Source organism: Teleopsis dalmanni, chromosome 2, assembly GCF_002237135.1.
Source record: "Teleopsis dalmanni isolate 2A chromosome 2, ASM223713v2, whole genome shotgun sequence".
Classification (NCBI taxonomy): Eukaryota; Metazoa; Arthropoda; class Insecta; order Diptera; family Diopsidae; genus Teleopsis; species Teleopsis dalmanni.
Window position 1 is genome coordinate 227,367,244 of NC_051847.1, and position 15,406 is coordinate 227,382,649.

Genomic DNA, 15,406 nt, shown 5'->3' on the forward strand with positions numbered 1-15,406 from the left:
TGGTGAATTATGTTTCGAGAAGAGTTTTTAAAACTTTTAGCAGATCAAGGCTGGTGTAAAATTCTACATAAATGTTTTCCAATTATTTTATTTACTAAAAGGTGTCTGTTCAGTATCTTTCTAGCCATCTTTACACTAGAGTGGAATATTAGGGTGGAAGTTCGTGTTTTCAGTCAATAATAGGATTCGACTCTTCAAAGAAGCACATTCTGAAACTCATCCGAAGTGCTCGGTGCATTTTATTCGGTTAGGGTTGTAGCGATTGTGGCAGAAAAGATCTATTATGATTGCAGTGTTTCACTCAACTGTAAGTCATTTTCTGTGTTCATTTCCAATTTTATTTTATTTGTGTTCACTTATTTAGTTAATATATAATACATTTATAAATTTATTTTTCGAAAACCAAAAAAGTGTTTTATTTGAACTTTTTGAAAGAAGTATCTACGGAACTTAATATCGAAATAATTTCTACAACTTCGGAAACTTAACTGCCATGTAATCTTTCTGTTATTACAAGTTGAAAACTTTCGCAAACAATTCCATTGAAGTAGATAAAGTTTTCCACTGAATTACATATTAAAAATAAGCAACTCGCATTTAAAATAAAATTGTGTGCAAAATTCGGGTAAGAAGAAGAGAAGGAGTATGTGTTTGTGTTGCTTTCTGGATTTATAAAGATTAAATATCAAATACTTAAGCACAATAACTTGCAAATAAAAAGGATGCTTTCGAAACTGAAGAGACATCAACCAAAAAGTTTGTTTCAACTAAATCGCAATTGAATATCTAAAATGACAAAGGTAAATAAAAAATTAAACGCATAAGAGAACGGAAGTTAGCGACAAGAAGCAGCAGGAGCTGATACAGGAAACTGAAAGAAAGCGCATGTCAGTTCATGTATCAGATGAAGGAAGAGATTGAAAGAAAAGTAATATTATTTCCATTTATTAGGTTCTTTAAACTAAAATGCTTTATATAAAGCAGCAATGTAAAGATGCAATGATGCACCTTCACATTGCTGCCAAGGGACTACGGGGTATGGGCTATGGGCTATGGGCTATGAAATGAAGGAGATCCTAGCTACCTTTGAGTTTGATTTAATGAATTTTATTACGAGATAAATATATTTTTAGTTCTTTCTCAGCAATGAAGTCAGACTTCAATGACTTGCTTATAGCGTTTTTAGCAAAACATTTAAGTTTAACCTTCCGCAAGTAAACTCAAATGTAATAAGACAAAAAAAATGGAATTTACGTGAGGATAAATTTTAAAATGTCATTTACTTCAAAGTTTGATAAATGAATGCTGTGCACGTTACAGATTGCAGAGTCGCAGCAATACATTCAAGTATCAACAAAGCCAAAGATGCAGCTTGGTGGTAGTGTACCAAGCAGCACTTGCCACAATTCGCTGCCTGCAACAACCAAACGTAGTACAGATTTATGCTGAAATGCAAATGTGCTGTGGTAAAATAAAGTCGAGCAGCTGACTTTGAGGAAAGAAAAACAAACTCAACAAAATGTTTCCAAAGTTTGTTACAATGGCTGTGTCTTAAGCGGAGTTGCCACATTGTGCAATAATCGCTAACCAACACACGCAACTAAACGCCGCGAAGTACACAAAATGCTTACCATTAAAAGAATCGTTGTTTTGTTTTGTTTTTTGTTTAACTTTTTTTATTTTCTTTAAGCTATTAAGCAAAAAAAAAATTCTCAAGTAATCTTCAATGTATTAAAGTTAAGATGTTGCAACAACAAGGATATCCTCAGAACAATATAAAATATTATAAAATAATCCAAATGTTGCTACTTTCACAAAATTTAAATTCAAATGGAGATCAAGAATAGGAATAATAGAAAAGATTTTTTTATTTAAAATGAAAGTAAAATTATTTCTGCAGTGAACCGCTAAGTTGAGACGTTGATTGGCATTATTCAAAAGAGCTAGATTATATCTAATCCTTGAGAAATCCTCTAATGAAAATTACAGTCTAAAATAATTTATCATTCAATAGCAAAAGAAATTATAAAAGTAATTTACATGTGCTTAACGCCCAAAATCATTGTTTTTAATGCATTAACCGATTAAAACTTAAAATGGACTGCTAGCATCCTTTAGACTTAACTTCAACTCGACCATTCTAATAAGAATTGTTCACATATGTCAGTAAATGTTGAAAAGCGGTATGAAGCCACAAGAAATTGATATACAAGATATAGTTAATCAGATAGTTAGAGGCTCGAACTATTAAATTCAGATTCGTTAGCATGAATAAAGTGATGGACATCGAAAAAACCGAAATAGCATGTGATTTAAAAGTAACAAAACTACTGGCAAACTTCTTCCAGCGTTTGTAGAAATTCTTTTACTGAAGTTTGAACTGAAATCCCGTTTTCCTGTCATATTAGGCTGTATAAGTGTATACAAAATGATGTAAGGACAGAGAATTCAGGAAGTAGTAGTTCTATTAATATTTTATATAAACTACTGTAAATATTCGAATAAAATGTTTTTCAAGATATACGTGGTCATTCACTTTACCATAGTTCCGTTACTGACCGTTAGTGTTATTCTTCTTGAAGTGTATTTTTTACCATTGCATATTATTTGAGAAACAAGTGTAACATTTCGCATTATTTTACGAATTTTTAAATTTTAATAAAATGAGTCAGAAGTAGATAAGTTATTCGTGACACCTAATAAAAGTACGGAAAATGTTCTACAGAGCCCAAAGTAAAAATAAATATTTCACCTAATTTGCTTTGCTCTTATTGATTTTTTAATGTATTTATTATAAAAATAATATGAACGCATTATTTGTATTTTATTGTATTCGTTCTAATTTAAGTTTTTTGTAAGTGAATGTCTTGTCCTATATAAGTTAATAAGATGCGCCGAAAAGCACGCTACAAATTTGTTGCCATAGCTTTGCTGGTTTCATTTTTATTTCTTTCACGGGTAATATTAACTTTCCTTAAGCTGTCAATTTTGATTGCTTTCTTTACAAGGCTTCGCTCTATAAACATTTTTCAAATTTTTATTTTTTTTAAATTTCTTTATGTTATCGCATATGTTAGATATCAATTTGCTATTTATTTCGAAATTTTCACAACTCAATGTGTCTCTAGAGTGTTGAAGCATATCGATACATTTTTTTATCTCACAGCTGATGAATTTCCGATCAATGTCGTAAAACAATTTAAAGCTTCTGATACGATTGGCTTTCATGTATTGAAGTGTGATTGAAGCTGCTTTTAGAAGCAAGAAATTGTTTCAAAAAAAGTAACAAAAATAAACTCAGAAAAATTTCGCCTTAATTTTTCGCAATACATGTCAATGTCTAATGATTTATTACATTTCTATTAGCACTTGATACACATATAAATGTCAGCATCATTTAACATTTGAATGACGTGTGTCAGTTCCACTGATATATATATATATTTTAATCGTATCCATTCGAAGCACTAAACTTAAATAATGATTTATTTGCTTAAAAATGGAATTGGAAAACTGAAACTCAAATATTTTATGGAAACACAGTGTTTGAAATATGTTTTCATGTTGCACTTAAAATGCACAAAAGCAATTGAGTATGAAAAATTGTGCTGCAAATTTTAACAATTTTTTAGGAAATTGAATGTTATTTTCAATTAATTCAACTTAAATGTGTGTCAATTTATAAAAGATTTGCACTTGAAACTCTCGATGCGCTTTATACGCTCTATACGATTTCAACGCACACTTTCAAGTGAGTACTAAGCAACATTGACTATATACACACACATATATATATGTATATATATAGGTATGTGTGTGAGCTTTTATAGTTTATGTGCGTTACATGAAGTCCTTGTAAGCGTCACAGAAAAAAATAAAACAAAAAAAATGCCATAAAACCATTTGAGGTTATGTGATGTCTGAAAAACGTCAATAGTAAGGATTCACAAAATTGTATTGAGAGCCTTTTTGGTTTTATTGTTTCTGAAATTTGTTTTTGTTTTTTGTTTTTGATAACATTGTCTTTTGACATATTGATGACTGAAAAGTGCGTGAGACTAAAACCAGTTAGCAAGTATCTAGTAATTCATTCAGTATTGCCCCTTTTCCGGATGTACACACTCGAAGATATCCTCTCAGCCAGTGAGTCAGACAATCAAAAAAATCCTTGTTGATAAACAAAAAACTATACCAAACAATAGTGTAAAAAAGTAAGTGAATAAAAAAAGGATTCTATTTTGAATAAACTACTCAGCATTTTCAATTGACTTTTTGTGAATTCAGTTTAAGTGCACATCATTTATGGAGTGAAATAGACACTGCGCATATAAAAAAATGTAGCTGTGATATTATTTGAATACTGAGGACCTCTTAAATTATTTCAATTTATTATATATGGTTTTTGAATAAACGATTTTTTTCATACAAGTATATGAGTTTTAGCTATGTTGTCACTGCTTTCAATGTCACTTGGTGATTGATGATGACGACTTTTGACTGAATTGCGCTTAATATGATTTGCGTTTACACTTTGAAAAAATAATGTCAATCGATTTTTTAGAATTGATTTTCACACTTTCATTATCCTATCCTAAAAAAAAATAAAAAATAGTTTGTGACTTGTCATAAACAGCATAAATAGAATCTTGTAATCATCATGTATACATTTCTGTGGGTAGGTAAGTGCAGTGAAAGGAGTATCAAATCCTTTTCAATTAGCTAACTATTCTGATTTAAACATTCCTCGCAATTATTTGTGGAAAGATAGTCATAATCATATTAGAACCAACGGGACTTATTGATATATGCAAGTATCTATCCAATACTAATGTTGGAGATATCATCGAGTGCGTTAAAGAATTGTGTGTCCTGTTATTTATAAAAGTAAAAAGCTTTCTGTTGTTTTACACAGTTTATTATCCAGAAAGTGAATAGAAAAGTTAAGTTAAGTGCATATATAAAGAGTATCATATGAAAATATAAGCTTAATTCTGGACAAATTTGAACAAAGATACAATGGGTGCTTCGGTGTCTCCTCTATATGAAAACTGTGGTTGTTTTTATGACCTATAAGAGCATAATATACGTACGATATATGTACTTTACATTTTTTCAAAGTTAAATTTAAATCTCTTAAAGGCATGTTAACTGCTGAAAATGTTTGAGACATTACTTTCTAGTAACTCCTTTAGTTCTATCACCCAAAACAGGCTATTATTTGTACTTAAGTGAGCTTTGATATACCAAGGCTACTACTCCAACTGGTTAGTTTAGATTGCCACTAATCTAACCTTCCCTCTTATATATATTCAAACAAATATTTATTAAATTATTAATCAAATTTTACTTAAACTGTTTACGTTAATTAAATCATTAACAATTTTGAAAAAACCAAGTGAGTTTGATCTTGATTTAAAAAAACCTTCACATTGAATCATGTAAGTGTGACCAATAGCCAGATTTATTTACTAATTTTTGTTTCTTCTTTGTAATTGGGACATATTTTATCCAATCAATGTTATTACGATACACAGTTCCAAACATACATCACAACAACAATATAGATGTTCACATATAAACTCAAGAGCTTAAGTACTCAAGTATTCATACGTAGTAAGAATTCAATAAGCATTTATGCTGCGCTCGCCCAATAAAAGGATTTGAAGCTGTCTTATTGTAAAGCTCATTACGAGTACATTACATATAATTAAATTTAAATATTTAATTTAAATACTTCCATTTTCAAAAAACATAATAAGTTCATAAAGAAAATTTGCTCTTAAAGTAAATCGAGTTATTCAGCTTCCTTTTTCCCTTTTGAATACATATAAATCAATTATTCATGTAATAACTCGGTTCCTTAGAATTTTCGGCCGAAATTAATAGCAAATGCTTTTTATAAGTTTTCACACAGTAACACAGTAACACAGTGAAATACGGAAAATAAAATGAAATTGTTTCTCAAAAATAATACAATTTAAAAAATGTACACATAAGCAATAAGGAGAGAATCCATTGATTTAGGTTTTTCAGCAAATCAACTTAATATTAGGGCTTCAGCAGAAAGGAAAATAAGCACTTGGCACATGGTATATGGTACATGGTACATGGCTCATGGATGGTACGTGCTCCGGAAAGTAAATTTATGTACATACATAGGCAACTTGTTGCAAATCCAATTTGAAGGACAGCAGGATATTTAAAATTTTCCTTTATCGTATTTAACAGTGTTGGAAAGTAATTTTCCATTTATTTTCATTTTTCATCCCAACGGATTATGATTGACCGTAAATATTTAATGCGGAAAATTTAGCCAAAAATTGCGGCGGCAAAAGACACTGCGAAGCGCGTCAAGAGAAACAAATAAGGAAGAAAATAAAGGACGAAAGAAGTAACTAAACTTGTTGAACCCTTTTAATTGTACTTGATGAAACTTTAACAAATTTATCATTAATTTATCATTAATTAATTGCAACCGAAATGAATTAAGGCAATTTCGTTGAATTATCCCGATAACTTAAAGTTGAGCACAAAAAATTGCCATAATTTAATTTATTTGAATTGATTGATGTAATTTCTTTCATTTATTTCTATATTATTATATACCTAAATTTATTTATTTTATTTTATTTTATTTTGTTTTCTTATAAAACCAAAAAAAATGAATATAACTTTATTTACTAAAGTAATTAAGTCAGAGAAAATGGATTCACTTGTAAATATTTTTGTTTCAATGAAACAAACATGTATTATTAATATACTAATAGTAAATAATAGTAAATTAGGTTAGGTTAGGGGCCGTCCGTAGACGCACTTAGACCATAAGGTCCATTGTGATATCCTTAAGAATTTGACACCTGTCACTATAACTATTTAGTACTGCCCACAAAGCCATTAACACGAGCTAGGAAAATAGAATTTAGCACATTTAGCTTAAAGAATTGAAAAAGTGCGACCCTAAGTGGGAGAGTTTATGTTTTGCGAAAGCAGGACACTGAAACAGAGGGTGTGTTGGTGATGCCTCTTCTTCATTCTCCATGCAATGTCTACAGTGCAAGGAGATCCTGATATTGAGCCTCACGGTAGGTCCCCCCCAACGGGCAGTGTTTCGTAATAATTCCCACTCTCTTAAATAAATTTGCTCGGGATAGGTTGATTTCTGACCAAAATTCCTTAGTTTTAATGTAATGCTTAACTGGGCTAAAAATACACTACAAATATGAGAAAAATTCCTATTGAAAATTTTTATATAAACATTTTCATTGTTGAAAGCGAAAATATGGAACAAATCGCTTTAATTGCATAAAATACCTGAATTTATTTTGAAATTTGAATGAAGTAAATCATGAGTTTCGCATTAGACTATTCCAACACACCAGGACACTTCTTGTTCAGAATTCCCGTACATGCTGTGATTTACGAAACAGAAAACTAATGAAATGTTGCAACTTTAATTCTTGTGGGAAATTAAAAATATTGAACATACCAGGGAAGAACAACGCGAACACCAACCAAAATGTTCACATTTGAATTTACACAAAAACTGTGCAACTACACAACACAAACAAAATTATTTGAATGTTAAAATTCAGATAGAAAACGGTTCCAGCGCCCGGGAAAAACGCAAAAACGCATAAATCAAAAAATTCATTAAACGCAAAATTACAACAGATCTGTAGGAAAACCGACAGGAAGAGGAAGACACGCACGGAAAATGAATGTGAATTTACTTACTATCGCTTTCAGCAAATATTTGTGGAAAATTATTACGTTTTAAAATCATTTATATACAACCACATTGATTTTGAAGCGTAAATTATATATTTTCCAAGTATTTCTGCTTAGAACTATCAATAAGACTAGAATTTCTAAAATACGAGTATGATATGTCAAGGCTTAGGACATATTTTTAAAAGGTATTAACAAAAAACGTTTCTTTTTTAAGTTAATTGTTATTGCAATGATCTATTATAGATGGCGCTGCTTACATATTGTGAGTGTGTTTGAGTGTTGATGAGTGATTTGATTTCTGATATGCTGTTATTTTGAAGTCAGTAATATAATTTATAGAGTACTTCAATCATATATTCTAAAACAATTTTAAATATCTTCGAAGATGTTATCGATAAGTATGCCCGATCCCTATCGTATTTCATATTGCGTCAGAAACTAAGCATTTGTTATTTGTGAATATCGGTGCTTCTATATTATGTGATTATATCAAAAACTTCTGATTTTCTAATTCATCATATTACTTGATGAGTACAAAGAAGAAACAACGATTGATCATTATCCTGCTCTTTTGAGGGATAGAATCTTGAATATATTTTTAATTTGAAGAAGTAACACAGCATAGTATAGTCATTCATATTAAAATTTATAAGATTTACTATTAAAGTGATATGGTTTACTAAACATTCTTAAATAATGAAATAAACAGTGTTAAAATGTGCTCTAGGCCTTTGTGGGTACTAATCCTTTCCATATTCGTAATTGATTTATTGATATTCAAAATCCCATCAGTAAAAGTATGTCATATATGCATCGTATCCTCCTTAGTTGCTTTTACAGTATTCACAGTGGTATGACCTCAAGACATTAACCTTGCGAATTGATAAGGTGCCCAACATTTTGATAATACAGCATTATTCGTCTTGAGGATCGTTTAGATTACTAATAACCTAAACTTTAACTATACTAGATTTATTATCATTTATCTTTTAACTGATGACGGACCGTAAATCAGCACATCTTTCTGTGCACCCTGAGTTGGACTTAAGGTTTGTTAGGGCGGGGATAGGCAACGTATCAACTTTTGTGAGTAATTTTAGGGTTCTGTCCTTGATATATTTTTTCACTGAGTCGATTATTAGATCTCTATGCATGTCTGTTGTTCTAATGTCTGAATGTAATTAAAAATTATTAAAAATACCTGGCATATGATATTTTTAAGTTTATTCTATTTTAATGCGTTTTCTGTCAAAATATTTATCTTTGTAAATATCATATAATTTTTTTTTTAATAGAGAATCATAATGGAAATAAAATAACTTATTTTCATTAAGGGAAATCAATAAAATTTTTTAAGGAAGTTTCTCTGAGGTAAGATTCTAAATATAATTAAATTGAATAAAAACTTAAGGAAACGTTTTTTAAGTTAACAATAGATGGATTTACTAAATGATTCAAGTGAGCTCTCTGTTTTTATTTTCATTATAATAATTTAACAGTCATTTAATCACAAAAAAGTAATGGAATTTGAAAAATTCAAATATAGGTGGATCTAGTCTGTCTGAAGGTGTTGCATTATCTCCATGCAAGTTGAACTAAATAAAATGTGAAATGCTTATAACGATCTGAAATGTATAAAAATCCAACCATATCCACATCTACACCCACACCCATACCCACACCCACACTATACATAAGTCTAGCCAGAGAAGCTCGTTTTCCTTTCAGCATTGCAATTAGTCATCTGCTGAATTTGTCGCACGGCAATAAATTTCAAAGTCTGTCTCGTGAGCTATTGTCGAGGTTTGCAGCAGTCACAAAAACGAATTTTGGTGAAAGATGGCAGACAATCTATTGCTTTTTGCCCAAAATGCTATATTCTTTTGTTGTCATTACATTATCCTTGATATGCGGCGCAGAATAAAGACCATCAGGAGAAGGCAATTAGTTTGCGGTCATTAATCATGCGAATGGTTTTTGTTAAATCTTTGTAATAATTGTTGCTTTGCCAAAATTTATAGGTGGGCAGTAGTTGGTACTCTGAATTCCAATTTCAATTCCAATTTCTATTAAATTTATTTGTTAATATCAGCTAATTAACATTTAAAATATGCTATGTGTGTTTTGAAATATGAATTCGAAATATAATTAAATTCTTTAATTAGTTTTTTTAATGTTATTAATATAATTTTTAATTTGGTTGTTTAAATGTAAAATAAACAATAGCAAAATAATTGCGTGTAAATTATACACATATTTTCCTTTTAGATTTTAATTTGGAGAATTTTGCCATTTAATTTCAATTAAAATAATTACAAATATGTTCTGCTTAAACTGGAATTCTCTCGACATTTCGACATTTCTATAGAATCAACTATATAAGCCAATATTCTTTATATCAACTAATTAATTAATGATGTCAAACTATGACTTTTTCTTTAAAGTCTTTAAAGTCAAGTTTTAATGGATTTTTAATAGATAGATTAATACATCTTTTTAATAGATTTTTAATAGATTTTTCCATGATCAGTACTTAAGTTATGACAAACAATACATTTTTGTTAGACTTTTATAACATTTAGTTTTCGGTATTTGATTTGGATAGTTTCAAATTATATTTTTAAAACAACAAACTTATCATTGTCAAAAAATAAAAATTAAATCATTTTAATGAAATATATTTTTAGGGTAGTAAATATTTTCCTCAATTTCTCATACATATATCTTTTGGCGCACAAAAAAAAATTTTTCAAAAAGTACTTCCTACGAATCTGCAACCATGGATGAATGCATGATCTTAGCTGATTTTGCACCACATTTAGATCTCACGGCTTTGGATGGCATTTTGCATACCTTAAAGGATGCATTCCAGGAGATACAAAGATATAAGGGCACTAAGTACACTTTTGAAGAATTGTATCGCCGCACATACAACCTAGTGCTTCACAAGCAAGGCAAACGTTTATATATCGTCTATAGACAGGTTGTCGCCGATCATCTTAAAACAAACGTTCTCGCTAATATCAAAAACGGTCTACAGAACAATTTTTTGCTAAATCTGAATAAGGCATGGGCAGATTATCAGCTTACTACCGGTATGATGTGCGATATTTTGATGTACTTGGATCGCATACATGTGCAGCAGAGAGGTCTAGTCAGCACTTATAACTTGAGCCTATTGCTTTTCCGCGATCACATTATTCGGGAGCAACAAATACGCGATGCCATACGTGATAATTTGCTGGAACTAATAGATGAGGAACGCAGTGGTAAATTGATCAACCAGGATCTTGTTCGTAATATCTGCGAAATGCTTATTAAAATGGGTATCGATTCTCGTGAACATTATGTTTCAATATTTGAAAATCATCATTTGGCTGCTTCTGGTTTGTATTACAAAGCAAAGTCTCAAATTTACTTGGCAGCCAATGATGCCTGCGCCTTTTTATCGAAAATTGAAGATCACATAGCTGAGGAATGCAATCGTGTCACTAACTACTTGGACAAGGGAACTGAGCCGCTCATTATAAAGGTGATTGAAGAAAATCTTATTAGAAAGAATATTCGTATATTAATTGATATGCCTGAGACTGGAGTGTGGTGTATGTTGCAACATAGCCGGTACGAAGATTTAGCTCGTTTATATAAGGTATTTCAGTTGATCAATGAAGAGGGTGTAAAAATAATCGCCGAAACTGTTTCCGAATACTTACGCAAGCAAAGTGAAGTTCTTATACCGGAGGAAAATTCTAAAATCAATGCTGTTTTCTTTGTTAAGACGCTGCTTAGTCTGAAAGATCAATTTGAAGAGATACTTCTACGTTCGTTTGATGATAACGCGACGCTAAGACGTCAAGTGATGAACGATATGGAGTTTTTGGTGAATATGAATCGGTCATCTGCTGAATATATTTCTTTGTATATACACGATGAATTAGTAAAGGGAAGTGTGTGCGAAAATGAAACACAAACAAATTTGGTTCTTGACAATGTTATGGTATTACATCGGTATCTAGAAGACAAAGACATTTTCGAGCGATTCTATCAGATTCATTTAGCTCGACGCCTACTTATTCACAAACACATAATAGAGGATCTCGAATTAAACATGATTAGTCGTTTGAAAACTGAAATCGGTTACATGTACACAAAAAATTTAGATGGCATGTTTAAAGATAGAACCCTATCGAAAATTATAAATGACGAATTCAAGGATATGTGTGTTCATCGCCGACTTCCTGCTCCTAGTTTCGATTTAGCAGTTAGTGTGTTAACTACGGCTTACTGGCCAGTTCCTAGCAAATCACCAAACTGCATTATTCCAACTGACCTTCAAATCGCATTCGAAACCTTCAAAACAGTGTATTTAGAGAAATATCCTGGAAAAATATTGATTTTGCAGCCACAATTTGCGACTGGAATTCTAAGTGCCAATATTAATGCAGAAACCCAAGGTAGTGGTAATGATCGTCGATATGTGCTTGATGTGACCACAGCACAGATGTGCATATTGCTACTGTTTAATGAGAGTAAAGTAGTTTCGTACGAGACTATATCAAAGGAAACTGACTTGAGTGAAAAAGATTTGTTCCGAGCTTTGACGTTTCTGGCCAAGGGTAAGAAGAGTCAGCGTTTATTGTTACGTAGCAGCGAAACGCATTCAAAATCTGCAAATCCATCTGATAAATTCACACTAAATTCTGATTACTGGTCAAAATATTCTAGGGTCTCATTTTACAATATGAGCTATTATGAATGCAATGATAATGCACATGTAGACCGTAAGGTAGTTAAACAGTCGTCTGAACAGGATCGTAGAGTGGAGATCGATGCTGCTATTGTGCGCATTATGAAGTCGTCAAAGACTATGACTCATTCTAATCTAGTGTCCGAAGTAATGAATCAAGTTAAGTCCCGTTTTGTGCCCTCAGTTGTGGTAATTAAGAGTGAAATTGATAGTCTTATTTCGAAGGACTATTTAGTGCGTGCTGATAAGGATCGCAATACTTATATATACGTTGCTTAAAATATTTATGGGAACCATGGGTCTTGAAGAGAACACACAGGGTAATAGTTATATATAGAAAAAGCAAGCGGTGAATTTTTTTGTGCATTCAATAATTTTTTTCCACGGACAAAATTATACAGTAAATATAAAATTAAAAATTGTGAATTTTATTTTGCTACTCAGTAAATATTTCTTTATATATTTTTGGAATAAAATTATTTAAAAGTTAATCAAAATTGTTTTTTTCTTTAACAGTAGAGAGTATCTATGTTATGGAGCTTTCTGCAATAATCCTGGAAAAAATGGTCGGATTTTAAACTTTATATTTCTTATTGCTTATTTAGTTTCATCTGGAAATTATAAGTAATCATATATGAAGCCTTTGCTATATATTTTTATTTATATTTTTTTTGTTTGCAGCTGATCCATATTATAATGCATTATTTTTTATTCATCAAATCTACTGTACTGAAATCTTAATTCTTTCAACAGTTAAATCATAGTGCACTTTTCAATATGACCACAAGTACCGTGAATCCTCTACTCTGTTCATTACTTTAAAATTATACCTCGAAACAACTTGAAATGTTAAAGTTGAATAATGTAGGTGTAAGTTCTTTCTATTGGGATTCCAAGGAACTTGTTTATTTGCCCTTTAACGCCAATATTTGCGTAATTGTTGTCTCATTGTTATTCCTTGCAGCTATTGCTTCATGAAAAGGTTACATGCACAACCATTCCATCTACTGAGAATGCAGAATGCTTCTGAGGGGCATTCTGAGAAGAGTGCAGATGTAATTTCGTAAAAAAATACAAAATCAACGACATTAAATTATTCAAATATTGTTTTCATTATGTGATAGAAAGAAAACAATTTTATTTCATATTTCATAAAAGGGTATGACGGGTAGACGTTTTACAAAATATAAGTACAAAACTGATAAGACTAACATAACTTGCGATAAGGAAGGGAAGCATCAATCTTCCAACTACACTCACTTCTCACCTAATCGGCTTAACTTAATAAATGCCATCAATTTTTTCCAAAGTTGATAGTGCTGTTTGCTGGACGACTACCAATGCGACTATAATCGCACTTACATATGTGAAAGATACAGTGTGATAGATGTAGATATAAGTTAGTCAAATCTAAGGTCTGAAATGGTAGATATTATTAGATATAACAATAAATAAATAATTGTATTTTTTTAAAGCAAGTTTTTGTGTCAAATATTGCATACAATTCAAAGTTTTTAAAACAAATTATTTTAGACTTCTTTTGTTAAGAAAAGTGATAATAATAATTTTTATTAGAATTGAAGAAATAAAAATACAAAGCAAGTTTTTTTTCCAAAAATTTATGACTATAATTGTCTTAGTTAAGTCTTCATACTACTGTATATATAATCCGTAAGTACAATTCTTATATTTACAAGGCTCTATATTGAGCTTACTTTACTCATTTATGTTCTACTTCTTCCTAGTTTAATACGTTTTACTAAATTTGTTTTAAAATTTAAATAAAATTTAATTATATTGAAAAGAGAAAATATGTATTATTCTTCGTCTTCTTATTTGGCACTACAGTCCAGTATGAACCTTGGCCACCCTCCATCTGTCCCTATCTTCTGCTACTCTCTTCCAGTTCAGTTCTCCAATCGTTCTTGCATCACTATACACGTTCTCATCCCATCTTGTTCTTGGCCTACCTCTGTGCCTGGTTATCATCGGCTTTGCGTTGAATATGCTGTTCGGCTTTCTCTCCGACCCCATTCTTATTACATGAGCAGTCCATTGTCACCTTTGCGACTTAATGTATCTCACTATATTTTCGTTTCTAAGCAGTTCTTCAATTTCATTATTTGTTCGTCTTTGAAAAGTTTCTGCATCAATTTGGATTGGCCCGTAGATTTGGCAAACAATTTACCTTCAAAAATTTTTAAAACTTCTTCGTTCGCCTTCGTGATTGTCCATGTTTCTGAGCCATATGTAGCTACCGATCTTATTATTGTCTTGTACATTCGTAGCTTACTTTCCTTGGATAGTAGTCTTGATTTCATTAAGTCTAAATATTTGTAAAAGCATCTATTTGTTGCTTGTATTATATTTCTTATGTATTATGTATTATTAATATTTGATAAGCTAGAGAATAGCTGTAAGTGAGAGAGAGGTTGTGTCCGTTTACAGACTATTTAATGCCAGTATGTATTGTATTGTATTGTATTTGCTGATTGTAGTGCTTCGATGTCCATTTCATCACAATGTTTGCAAGTTTAAAATGCAAATAATTTGCCGTTGTGATGTCCTTCCCTCTTATAACCGTTATTTGTATTGTTTGTATTGGTGTCGTTACTTGAGTCACTGATATTAACCGAAATTTTGACACATGAGCAAATGGATATTTCCATATCTAACCAAAATGAAAATAAAAAAAAAGTGAAAAGGAAAAATTACTTAAATAAGAAACAGAAAAAAATTGTGACAACAAAATTGACAACAGAATTGACAACAAAATTGAATGTCAAACATTGTTTTTCCTCTTGTTTTTCTATCGCATGTAAAGAAGATAAATTGCCTTAAGGTTGCAGGTGACATGATTTTAATATAATTTTATACAGTATTTTTTATCAACAGTTTCGTTTGTTTTTTGTTTTTGATTAAAGTTTT

At 30.8% G+C, this 15,406-nt stretch overlaps 2 protein-coding genes across 3 annotated transcripts in view; one reads left to right on the forward strand and one right to left on the reverse strand.

Moving 5' to 3' along the window:
• The window catches only part of LOC119678368 (octopamine receptor Oamb), a 107,510-nt gene that overhangs the window by 56,106 nt on the left and 35,998 nt on the right, over nucleotides 1-15,406 (reverse strand). The gene's annotated exons all lie outside the window — the stretch shown is intronic.
• On the forward strand, nucleotides 10,511-12,757 carry LOC119676863 (cullin-3-like). Its single transcript, XM_038088122.1, has one exon. It carries the CDS (start codon nucleotides 10,511-10,513, stop codon nucleotides 12,755-12,757), a length of 2,247 nt encoding a protein of 748 aa, XP_037944050.1.

What these genes read in the sequence shown, in the direction of transcription:
- LOC119676863 (XM_038088122.1), top strand. Translation starts at nt 10,511, where the DNA reads ATGGATGAATGCATGATCTTAGCTGATTTTGCACCACATTTAGATCTC.